Here is a 13272-nt window from a genome sequence, read left to right as displayed (position 1 = left end):
ATTGCATAAACAAAATATCGGGTGAGGTTGTTAGACCCCCACTTTTTCAAAGGCGGATGACCCCAACAACTTGTCTTCTTTCTCTACAATCAAGTCGGCGCTAGATACGATCAAAAAGACATAGTGGGATGGTAGAACGGTTATGCAACAATAGGAGTGGTTAGCGGAGTTACTTGACTACACGTTATGAAAGGAAGAAAATGATGGTAAAGCGGTTCGTATTTTCTTGGCACATCCTTTAATGATCCAATTGGCACAATACTTTCATCAAATTTTGTTGATAGATGCTACTTATAAGACAAACAAATATAACATGCCGTTGTTGAATATTTCTTTCCAGATTTCCGAAAAAAACACGTTCACGGTGGCGTGGGGTATAATGGATCATGAAAACGATGTGAGTTTCATTTGGATACTGCAAATATTGAGGTCAATTTATAACGGCGAACATTTTCCAAGGATTATTGTAAAGGATAATGATCAAACCTTAATGAAGGCAATAGAGGTAGTATTTCTGGAAGCCCAAAACTTGCTATGTACGTGGCACATTCAATGCAACCTCCTATCCAATTGCAAACATTATTTCCAATCTAAAAAAACAAGGAAGGGTACCAAGAGGTCGAAGGAAGAGGATGAACACATAAGCAAACTAACCATGGAAAAACGAGAGGAAGAGAAAAGGTTATTTGAATAAAAATGGAAAAAGGATGGAATAAAGTGGAAATTATTTATGAAAGCATGGGACAAGATCATTTTGTCGATAGCTGAGGAAATTTACGAGTTTAACTTGAAGAAATTTGAGGATGAATGGGGCAGAACTATCCAAAACCCATTGAGTATTGTAAAACACAATGGTTGGCACCGCATAAGAAGAGGTTTTGGTTTGCATGGACATATGAATATCGAAACTTCAGAACCGAGGCGACAAGCATTGCTGAGGGGTCTCACGGACGATTAATGAAAATACTACTCGGTAGTCAAAATGGAGTTGTGCTGATCCAAGAAGCGATCCATGAATATCTCAATCGTGATCCCACAAAGATTAGGGGTTTTATGGAATTTAGTAAAAATAGTTTCCCTTCGGCACATAAAAATGAAAGAATGCTTCTAAGGGCCATTGTTCACAAAGTTTTAAAATGGTCAATATATCACATGATGCAACAATTGCATTTTTATAAAGATTACGATGACGAGAATACGGTTTGTGTTTGCAAGGATATGATAGATATTGGACTTCCGTGTCGTAATAAGTTGGGTAGGAATATTAAGGTGATTGAAATCAATGATTTTCATCCATTTTGGATGCAATTATCTTTTGATCCAAGCACCCCGGTAATTAATGGTCTGTCGTTCTTGGAGAAGAAATTGCATGCAAGAATCGCTGAGGCGCTACTCTGTAGAAAATGGCGCCAAAAAGCAAATATTGATGCACCATTTGGAAGAATCCCCTCACCCTTGTTTAAAGGAGGTTTATGAGCCTATTAAGCAAAAGGGGATCGGTAGGCCGAGCATCGAAGTGTCGAGGACTATCCAAAAAAAAGGAGTTGAAGATATATTTGTGTAATAAAAGAGATTTGTCTAATAAAAGAGACCTTTCTAGGTACGAGCATGTGGAAGCTGAATCTCAAATGAACAACTTCTCCAGAATCGGAAGTTAAATATTAAGTTTGGCTCCCGATTATAACCTAGGACTAAAAAAGTATAGCAACTTATCTAGAATCGGAAGATACGTATATAAACTTATCTACCGATTATACATCAAAATTTAACGGTTTCATATTTTGTCATGTGAGTCACTTGCAAATCATCGTTAAATTCATAAAGATAACTCAAAAACCATTCATAATCCATAAAACTAACCATTCATAAACCATAAACATAATGTAAGAACTTATAATCCACCTCAAACCTTAAAAAAAACATAATCCAACACAAACTTTGAAATCCATAAAATTAACATAACATTGAGAGTTTATTTGTTCCTCTTGGCTTTGAATTTACGACCTCCACGATTTGAACGACCACCACGACTTGGATTACCATCATTATCACCTTCCTCTTCAGCCGCATTGGTTTCATCATTGGCAACTTCAGCTTGAGCGCTCGATGACCCCCTGGCTCTTTTACTCAGCTTTTGTGTTGGTTTCTTTGGAAGATCCTTGCCTTTTTTTACCGAACTGAGTTGCATAATATTTATTATCAAGGTTATCAATTAACTCTCTGTACTCTTTTATCTTCTCAATTGGAACAGGCTCTCGGATTTTATGCATCTGGCGCACCATTTGGACAAAATATTGAACATGTTCTGCTGTTTTATACATAACATAACATCAAACAATTATTAGTACCTAAGATATAGAGCCGTAATAATAAATGAGAAGAACATAATAATACGGACAAATCTATCATAACCACTTGGTTTTTCTTTGATGATACACTTATAAGAGGCGGTCGCCGAGGTAGTTTTTTCTTTAAGTTCACGGATTACACGAAGATGAGAAACCTTCCGATACCAACTCATATAGCCTGGAGAATTTTCATCACCTTTGGTGATAGGTCTACCAGGGGGGACCAAATAATTAAACATGTTATTCCAGTTTTCAGTAACAGATGGTTAGATGTTGTAAACCATCGTCATAGAGTCACCGTTTGAAGCGCACTGTGCCAACTCAAATTTGCATCTTCCATGGATATTATGTTGGTGTTGTACATAACCATGTTGCCGAATCACTCTTGAGGCGTTGAACATAATGAAATCCGTGGGGTTCCACAACAGTCCAAAATGAAGGGTCAAGTCGGACCGACCCGTTATGTGTCCACTAGCTCGGTCTTCCTTTTATGGATCAAATCATACGTCTGAGGCCTTCAACGAGTCCAAAACCTCCCTCATGCAAATCAACTACTGCTCCTTTATCCTAGAACAGTTGTCATCGAAGACGTACTTTTTCCTCTAGGAGTACCTTTCTGCCACTCCGGGTTCTCTAAGGCCCACTTCAGGATATATAAGTGTTCACAGATCCATGTTTATATGGATACAAAACCAAGTATTAGAAAATTGATTCTTCAATTGGAGAAACAAGAAAAACATAACTATTAATGGACTAATAGAGTTAATAAAGTAAAATACCTAGAGTAGACTAACGTTCCCGCCAATTTGGCTAGTTCCTTTCCTCGACACCTTTCTCAACTCTTCCATAAAGAATGCAAGGCATGTCATTCCCCAAGAGTACTCATTGACTTTATTGAGAGGATGCATTAGTTGTAGTAGTTTAGCGTCGAACCAGTGGCCACTAGTATTGGGGAAAATGACACATCCCAATACACATAAGAGATATGCAGTGGCCGTGTATTCCACTTGGGTATCGATTAACGTCCCTTTCTGTTCTTTCTTTAAGGTGCCTATGAAACATATTCATCAGATGACCCATGTTGAACTGTCTAGTTATGTATTTACCGCACCTCCCGAACTCAATTTTTGATGTCACTTCATCCCAACCATAACACTTATTAGTAAGATCATAAAGTTTTTCCCATTTGCACTGCTTTGTGTAATTGAACTTCACAGCACTGCCATGGTCAGCGAGACTAAGAAGCTGCACAACATCATCTGGGTTAATCTTCATCTCCCCGAACGACATATGAAATGTGTCGGTGTCAGGATAGAGTCTCTCCACAAACGCCGATATCGCCACTCGGTCGTGCTCCAACATTGAATACTCGGCGGCAGTACTAACCCCGAGTTTGCAATATGTTGCTTGAACCTTTCACGTTATTTTTCTAAAGTCCAATCAAGCATTTTTGTTGGTGCAGTCTTGGGTTTGAGTAAACCAACCGCACCAGAATGAAACTATTAAACACACGACAAGTAAAAAAATAAGAACATTGTATAATACTATTACGAACAAGAAGACAATACGTTAATAAAAGATACAATTTTTACGTCGATTCCGTAAATATCTTTGGCCCATGAGTCTTTATATCCAAATAAAATTTTTCCTCCATCCTCCGGTAGCCCCAAGATTTCTCCTTCCCGGATATTCTTCACCTTCAAAGAAGATGTGACAAGGTCTGATGTTTTCTTAGCGATTGGCTTCTTTGTACCTTCTCCTTGCGTACCACGTGTTTTTCCTTCTTCAAATACTCCTGGCTATGGATCAATTGGTAGAATTTCATCTTCGACTCTAACTTGTGTGGCACTTGGTTCTACACCTTCTTGATTTCCTTGTGCGGCACTTGGTTCTACATCTTCTTGAGTTCCTTGTTGAGTTACAAGTGTTTCACCTTGTTGATTTCCTTGTTGAATTTCATCTTGAGCACTTGAATTTCCTTTAGCACTTCTTTCTCTCCTTGCACTAGTTGTCACTTTCTTACCCCCTGCTCGACGAGGCCCTGAGACAAGTGGACCTTGGGGTTTCTTACTCTAATATCCCTAAAAAACAAAATAAAGGACAATTGGTTTGTAAGAATCTGTTAACAAACTACACAATCGGAAGACAAAAACAACAACAACCGGTTATAAACATTCGGTAGTAAAAATTAAACATTGTCACCCGAATACATATAATCGGAAGCCAAATGACAGTTTTATCTTCCGAATACAAAACATTCGGTAGATAACCAAAACTATTTTCTACCGAATATGCATCATTTTGAGTTATGTAAAACTCTTAAGTTGTTTAGTCAAAATAATCGGAAGAAAGTATTCATACATATCTACCGAATATGCATTAGAAAATTATTAAGTTATTAAGCATAAATAATCGGAAGCAGATAAGCATACTTATCTACAGAATAAAAATTAGCCCCAAAGTTATTTCATATTCAAAAACACATAATCGGGAGTGAAGTAAATTTCATTTTCTTCCGATTAGTCACAAAGTATTCGAATTGTTCAACAAGCATAATCGGTAGTAAGTTTAATTTAACTTACTTCTGATTACGTCTTTATATCTCTAATCCTCTAGTATAATCGGAAGCCAAAAATAAACTTCCAATTATTGCCAATTAAAGTTCGGTGATAATCAACGATATAGAATCGGAAGAAAACATATAAATTTAACTCTAAATTCTGGTCGACGTTCTTGAGGAATGATGAAAATGGGCACAATCAGGAATTAAAAATAATAAGTAAACTCCTGATTCTGGGTAATCACCGAAGACCCTAGATTTTTTTTCATGGATTCGTCAAATTGAAGCAACATAAACTGATAAACCCAAAAAATGATAGATTCTTACCTAATTGGGGTCATTTGAAGTTGCTGGAGAGTTTGATTATCATAATCACCACCAACACCTACATCAATGGCTTCATCTTCTTCATGTTCTTCGTTTTCTCCATCATTTTTAGTAACAATCTATTTGTCATAGGAGTGCTGTCCAATGTCTGGATCGTTACCACAGTATACGTTTTTCACTCGAGCTTTTCTGGGTTCTTTAGTTCTATCCATCGTTTTATAGAAGAATCGACGATTCACAACGATGATTAATTGAAGTGGAGTTGAACGAGGGAAAACAAATTCTGCAATAGGTAGCAAGAAGAAGAGGAGAAGAGGAGAAAAAAAGTTGAAAAGAAAAGAAATAAAATAAAATAAAATAAGGTTTTGGTTGGTTTTATTCGTCAAAGGGTATATAGGTAATTCTATAATCGATAGTTTCTTAACCATCTCATTATCTACCGATTATGGTCACATTTGGGAGCACACTGATGTTCATTTTATACCTATTGTTATAGTAGCCCCATATTCAATTTTTGCAAAACAAATGTGACTTCGAGTTTCTCTACTTTAACAAGCGGTAGTCTTGTTATGTTTATTATCTACCGATTGTGGTAGTAGCCCAATTTTAATTTTTTCAAAATAAAGCAATGAAGAGAGGGAACAAAATAATAATCGGTCGCTAAAACCAATATTTAACTACCGATTGTATAAGCGCATTTGGGTATTTTTCGAACCACTAGGACATCCCATAACAATATCTATGGGATGGGAATAAAATGGTCATCTCTAATTTCTTTGGGGTCGCACCTAAAAATGGAAGGATAATTTTCCATTATATTTTTTAACTATTGTTTAAAAGAATTGTTTTGATATAATTTTCCATTATATATTTGAACCATCGTTTCTACCCCATTGGTTTTGAGTCCGCATGTAATGCTAGCTTTGCCATCTACTTTTTTGCAACAGAGTAAACAATGGAGACTAACCTTTTAGAGATTTTATGATTTCCCTTGTGGAATTTATACAACCTGAAAGTTAACTGGGGTAGACCGCGCACGCCAGCCTGAAGCACCATTGGTTTGGTTACAAGTATACTACTCGATCGTAAAGATCTAAGTTTTATACTCCTTCCATTCTTTTTTAATAGGCTGGTTTTGTTTTTAGCGGAATTTAAGGAAATTAAGAGAACTAATTATTGAAAGTGGTCCTCATGACACTTGTCAATAAAAGAAGTGAAGTGAAATGGTCCCTGTGACACTTGTTAACAAAAGAAGTCCACATGACACTTGTCGTCAAAAGAAATTAAGAGAAAAGTGGTTCCAAAAAATTAAAATAACATTTGACTTTCCCAATTAGTAAACTGACCTATTTTTTTGAAACTTTTATTTATAGAAACTGGCTTATTAAAAAAGAACGGAGAGAATAGTTAACATGCTCATTAGCCATTCTTGTATGATATTCCATCATAACGTTTTGTGTTTTGTGTGTCGTTTAACTATTATTATACATATTGCCCTCTCGTGTTGTAAGAAGAACTAGAAAATCGAAAAGCTAGACTTTGAAGAAACATTTAGATTTCTGAACTTTTAACGCCAAAAGATTAATACTGAGTCGTTGTTATAAAGACATACATGGGATTTTTAAATGTCATAAATATCACGAGAAATCAGATGCAGATAATTGCATAAGTGCCCGTATGCAAGGCAGCAAGTGAGGCCTCATGGACAACTGAGGCACATAATAACCAACTTATGTGTACACTAAGCACCCTTGGCAACAAAGGAAAGCTACCAACAAAGAAATTAGATGCAGATAATTGCAGAAGTGCCCGTATGCAAGGCAGCAAGTGAGGCCTCATGGACAATTGAGGCACATAATAACCAACTTATGTGTACACTAAGCACCCTTGGCAACAAAGGAAAGCTACCAAAATGCCAAGAACGGCTCCGGCGAGTACCTGTGATGGTGTGTGACCAAGAAGTTCCTTTAGCTTTCGTTGACTTATAGGATGCCCTTGAAACAAGTCCTCAATGATAACATTCAAAACCTGTTGACAAAATGGAGGAAAAATAATTTAACGAATACTATAGCAGAGAAGCGTTGCAACATACAGATTACAGATATTTAGAGAAAAAAGAAATCATCTGATAAACTGAAGTCCAGAAAAAATAAGTTTGATTTTGCTAACCTAATGCTGACACGGGTGACAGATGGTGAACAAATTGAACTGTATAAACATTTAAGATGAGAGAGTACTCACCCTTAGAACCACAGAACAAATAAATAAAAACTGTGAACAGTTGGAAGGAAGTAGGTAGAAATTGTCTAATTGCTGATAGTTTTTGACCTTTTATTTATTATATGTCAAACCACTATGTGAAATCTGAACATGCATCTGCATGCATGAAAACCAATTGCTAAGGATGATGATAGGCTGTTAGCATGAGCAGACCTACCATAACAACATTTTAAAGTCTACGTAAGATACAACAAAACAGCTATAAATCAACTCAAGCTACAGAAACCCAGCCTCCCTAACAGTGGAGATGAAGAACGACGAAGTATCAACACGACAGGAAAATCTCAGCTAGAATCCGAAGGAACAAAAAGAAATTTCAGATCTCAAAAATTAGAAAAGAATGAAATTGTATCCATCTTCAAACATTTATAGAGGGTCTTTTAGTTTGCCGTTTTACTCTAATTTGAAATTGATTACAGAGATTGTTCAAAAGAAAAATTATTCAAGACGGGAGACTTTCCCCGAACTATAGTATATAACACGACAGGCAATGGAATCCTTCTTTCCTAATATATATAAAAAGAATCTTGGGAGGGCGACAAACAAAAGCATTCAAATCAGAAATGTCAAATATGTGATGTTAAAAAGAAAGGCAACGGACATCAAGATTAACTGCAAAATAAAAAGTTACAAGCTTCACCCTTTAAAAGACCAGGACCACGAGTTCAATAACTCCCAACCTTGATAAGCATTACAAAACTTTCTCCCCCGAGACATCCAAAAGGATACAACTGGAGAAATTTAATGGAAAAGATACCTAATCTATTTGAGTAGGTGATTAGACTTAACGTGTAATAGGTGGGAAGAAAAGATTGTATCCTAAAACCTTAAAATCATCCGAAAGCACCTATTCACAACCTTGACTTAAGGTGCTAGCTAGATTCCTCGTACAAGATTTATGAACCCTCAACAAACTCCAACTGAGACACAGCCAAATCAACATTGATGATAGTTGACATATTAGTACAACCATAACAATTAACAGAACATAGATTAGCAATCAACAACTTAACCAAGCAACAACCTATACCCTTATCTAATTAGTCGAGCAAAAAATCACCTCCAATGAACAAACTATAACCGCAAACCTCCAGGGTACGTTATAACTAACAAAAATACCACAACTGTTTAAGGTCGCCACCAGATCTAATAGTTTTTCTTCCAACAATCTGGCAAAATGAGTGTCAAAGGCATATGCCAGTAAGGGCATGTTCAAAGTACGATTCCAGATATTGGCTCATCGCATGACCCTATCAGGCACTGCCAGCTGCTCATGAGTCGTGAACTATATCTACAACTATAAATCTTAATTCCAAATCAGAAGATTCAAACACTTAATGAAAAGGATAAGCATACAATAAAGAATCCATGTATACCTGTGCTTGCATACCAGCATGGCGTCTAACTCCAATTGCATCATACATAACAATAAGACTAAAACCCAAACAAACAGGAAACAAAGAATCTGCTACACCATGACAAAGTGCTACTGATGTAGTAAGAGCTGTACAGAGTGCTGAATGTGAAGAGGGCATCCCACCAGAAGCAAATAAAACTCTAAAATCCCATTTCCTATCAAAACAGAAATTTATAAACATCTTCATAGATTGAGCTATTACCCAAGCAAACATACTTGATACAAATGTCGGGTTTCCTGCTAATGTCTTTACAAATGGACTTATTCGTACTTTAGCACTTGTAGTCACACTTAGTAGTGCCATTCCAATTCCTCCGTTCTGTAAATACTCCAAACCTTTCTCTCTGTCTAAACTTTCATCAATTTCTTTCACACATAAATTCCACTTTTCTACTGAACTTCTAAACATAGAAATAGCCCGTTTTAAAATTGGAGCTAAAACCCATAAAGGGTTACTTCTCAGACATTTATGAGACTTGTTTTTCAGGGCTTTCGGATTTAAAGGTAGTTTACATGATGAAACTGATGAGATTTCATAGTAATTATTTCTAGACTTATTAGTGCTACCAATACGATTGAAATTTGATAATGAAAAGGGGTTACTATTAAGAAATTTGATTCTATGATTCTGAAGATTAAGAAATGGAACCCTAATCGAGGGTGTAAGAAAAGCTATGGAGTTCATGAGAGAAGAAATCTTCTCTGGTTTGCTCCAATCAGCATAGCTGAGACATAAACTCAAAAAGAAAATGGATTAGCCACTAATGATGCCTGGAACCGCTGTTATTGTGGTTAGTATTAGTATGTCTTGGTCGATTGTACCCATCTCTTTAACTTGATGCATCTTCAGTTGTAGTATATTACTTTTATACCGTAATTGATTCCAGCACTATGGAAACGGATCCCACGTTATTTTAACTCTTTTATATGACGAGGCACAAAACCACATCAACCCTCGCGACCTTTTTTTTTTTGAACCCGCGAGTGGGGATATCAAAACTAATGGGAACAGAGGAAAAAGACAAAAATTGGATCCAGATATCTAATCAGGATCACTTCTTATCTAAATATTTTTTAGATCCTAATCTATCCTCACTAATCAGATTTAGTGATTAATTAAAATTAGTAAAAATCTAAGTATTTGTTAAATGATTAGTGTGTATTTTATTTGAATTTGGGTGAGTGAGGTGAGAGTAAGAGGAGGGAAAAAATATTTGAGAGAGAACTTTTTTGGTGTAAATGAAGGATGATTGTGAAGAGAGAATTGTTGCTAAGAGGTTGAAAATTTGATTTTTTTTTCTTTGAATCCACCATTTTTGCAGTTGAAAAAGCTCGGTGCCGGCATAGTATTCAACCAAAAAACCATGCCGGCAATTGTTGGAAATTTTTGTAAATGTTTGCCACTACGCAGAGTTTTCGAAAATTGAATTTCAGTTCGTTTTGAAATTTTTTTTCTGGTTTTTAATCCACTTCCGGCACAGTATGTTACTTCTCGAGCATGCCGGTAGCTATGTTGCTTGAATTTCTTTGCCGGCACATGATGTAAAGTATCCAGAAACTTGAATTTTTTTTCACTTGAGTACCGGCATTGATAGATTTCTATCGAGCATGCCGGCACTCAGTTACGACATCGAATGATAGTTACCAAGCATGCCGGCACCATTTTCCGGCATGGTCTTCACCAATTCCGGCATGGTCTTCATCACTTTCGGCGATGTCAAAAAAAAAATATTTCCGACATGGTCTCCATCACTTCCGGAATGGTCTTCATCTTTTTCGGTATGATATTCATCACTTCCGGCATGGTCTTCATCAATTCCGGCATGGTCTTCATCTTTTCTGGTATGATATTCATCACTTCCAGCATGGTCTTCATCACTTCCGGCATGGTCTTCATCACTTCCGAATGTAAAAAAAAACGATTTCAAAGAAAGGAGCCAGCAGAGAAGGAGAAGATAATTTGAAAGGGAGTGGGAAACTTTAAAATTTGAAAAGGAAAGGGGAACTTTTAGGTTTCAAAGCCCTGACCCTAAAAGAGATTAATGAGAGGTGAAGATGGAAATGGGGGATATGATTTTGTTTTTTGATTTTTATTTTGAGGGAAGGGTATTTTTGTATTTTTGTCCCCCAAAACACCCCTTAGCAAAAATTATTGGTTGGGGGAAGTAATTCATATCCCTCAATAAGTTTTCATATCCCCCAATTGTGGGTTCTTTTTTTTTTCCTTTTTTTTTCCCTGATCTACTAGGTATATTCCAGTGATAAGGTTTTGCCGAGGAAACAGTTTTTTCTCACTTTTGTTATCGGAAGGGGGCTTTTGGATCAAGGGAGTGGAGGAATCGTATTCAACTCACGGATTTATGACGGTGTTAAATTTCAATACTTTCTTGACCAAAGTACCCTTTGAATCAGACTCATTTGAAATATGCCAACTCTCAGATTCATGAGTGAGTCATGTTTACTGTTACTATCAACGATTAAAACACTAAAAACCCTAAAAACCAAATTTTTATTTGATGCAAAATCATCAAGATTTTGGCTCGTTGAAACTATATCTTCAATAAATGATTGGTAAATTAAAATTTTGAATATAATGTTCCATAGTCAAAATCCTCAACACCTTTTTTCCTTTTTGAAATCTAAGAGACTCAACATCTAGAAGAAAGGCCTTAGAAGGATCATGAAGATTATTTCGAGCGAGCTTGACGTCCCATTCCTGGTATCTCTTCGAGCTCATGAACTTGGCAGAGTAATTAACCGCGAAGGAATCAACATTATAATCTCGAGGATCATACTCTTATGCAACAAGAGGAATTTGCAAAGTGCCACTCTCGGAGCGAATTCTGAATTCGATAGAAATACGAATTGCATTGGGGGAAAGTTGGAAAACTCCTCGCTGAAAAAAACATTTTGTGAGTCCGTGTCTTCAAATGTGCCTAAGTTTCCTTGAAACAGAGAACCCCATGAACCCCAAACAATTAAAGCATGATTATGGTATATACACCCAGTTTGCTTATTAGGTATTTATGTTGTCTAAATTGTGTTTGATCAACTTGTACGTTATTATACTGTCCTAGAAATAAAATACTATTGAATGATTAGAATACAACAAGCTTCTTCTAACGGCATGGCACCCCACCATCACAACGTCAGCAACATCGATGACTGGGGCTATGTCCTGCAAGTGCAACAACAACAAATAGTTCTCGACAACATTAATTATGCGTTTATTATATTTTTAAGGTTTAATTGTAGTGTTTTAGGTTTACATAATCATAACTCATCGGTGAACTGAACAAGTTGATTTTCCATATACGTGATGCGAAACCAGAGATCGTCAAGAGAAACTCTTTGTTGCATACGTTGTATTTCACCATCACCAAAATGGGAGTGAAATGTGAGAAACTCTTTCACCATCACCATCACCAAAATGGGAGCGATGCTATTTCACTATCGCTCAGTTGGTAACGAACCATTATATTTCACCGCCACCTAAATGGTAGAGACATTTGGTATTCACTTTTCGTACTGTGAACGTGAATGCTTTAATTCTCTTCTACTGATATGAAGGAACTAAGGTTTTAGAGATGATCTTTTTTTCTTTATAAATAATTGGATCGGAAGAAGAAATATAAAGGAAGGTTAGTCTTTTTGTTTTGGAAAGAGTAATGATTTTGTGTAAGGGGTATTTCTGTCCGAGTCACGGGGAAGTATTGAACAAGTCTTATCAGGTGAGTGAAATACGAGTTTATTACTCCCGTGATCCCCCCCACCCCCCACCCCAATAACAAAAGTGTTTTTCCTTCTTTTTCTATTGGAGTATTATTTTATTAAAGATAAATACTATTCCTACAAGAAAATAGTTGGAAGCCTAACAAGCTAAGAGCACTCCCTATGGAATCAACAAACTTGAAGTTTGTTGATTTTGATCCCACTATGGACTCAACAAACATGAAAAATGGATGTTCAAACCAACAAATTTGTTGGTTTGTTCATTGAGTTGGAGGATGTAGCGTGCGCTTGATGATAGGCCGGGCGATCGTGCCACAATCGCTGGAGTTGGAAGGAAGACACTGAAGTTGGAAGGAAAAACTCCAGCGTTTGAAGCAAAGACGGTCCCTTGTTTTCTCTCTCCCAAACCCGCTTATTATATTAAGGATTTATTTTTCATTACTTTTCTTATTAGTTAAATATTTTGTGGGACCAAACTTGTTAGAGCATTGCTCGGTCGAACTTGCATCCGTTGCTATCTCAAGCATGTTTGTTAATATTAGTGATCAAAACCATATGTCTTGATTTCTAGTTTACTTATGACTAAGTCTCGGTCTAGGATAGTTAAG

At 36.5% G+C, this 13272-nt stretch overlaps 1 protein-coding gene across 2 annotated transcripts; it reads right to left on the bottom strand.

Moving 5' to 3' along the window:
* Nucleotides 1–6773: 6773 nt before the first annotated feature.
* Nucleotides 6774–9748, bottom strand: LOC113358440. 2 transcript variants are annotated; one of them, XM_026602012.1, is made up of 3 exons: nucleotides 8892–9748; nucleotides 7144–7263; nucleotides 6774–7007 (listed from the first exon to the last, which is right to left on the bottom strand). In XM_026602012.1, the coding sequence occupies exons 1-3, from the start codon at nucleotides 9615–9617 to the stop codon at nucleotides 6966–6968; spliced, it is 888 nt and encodes a 295-aa protein (XP_026457797.1). In that variant the 5' UTR covers nucleotides 9618–9748; the 3' UTR covers nucleotides 6774–6965. The 2 variants fall into 2 exon arrangements, with proteins under 2 accessions (XP_026457797.1, XP_026457796.1); XM_026602011.1 differs by having other exon boundaries at nucleotides 6774–7263.
* Between the last annotated feature and the right edge of the window lie 3524 nt (nucleotides 9749–13272).

The sequence above is a fragment of the Papaver somniferum genome, chromosome 3 (genome assembly GCF_003573695.1).
Source record: "Papaver somniferum cultivar HN1 chromosome 3, ASM357369v1, whole genome shotgun sequence".
Lineage (NCBI taxonomy): Eukaryota > Viridiplantae > Streptophyta > Magnoliopsida > Ranunculales > Papaveraceae > Papaver > Papaver somniferum.
Note: the sequence above shows the minus strand (reverse complement) of the source record. Positions and strands in the feature narration are given on the sequence as shown.

Bases quoted from the DNA above. Each gene is read 5' to 3' on its own strand.
- LOC113358440 (XM_026602011.1), bottom strand. From the start codon at position 9,617: ATGAACTCCATAGCTTTTCTTACACCCTCGATTAGGGTTCCATTTCTT. The intron at 7,264-8,891 runs GTATACATGGAT...TTTTGTCAACAG, and splicing joins ATGCTGGTATGCAAGCACAG to GTTTTGAATGTTATCATTGA.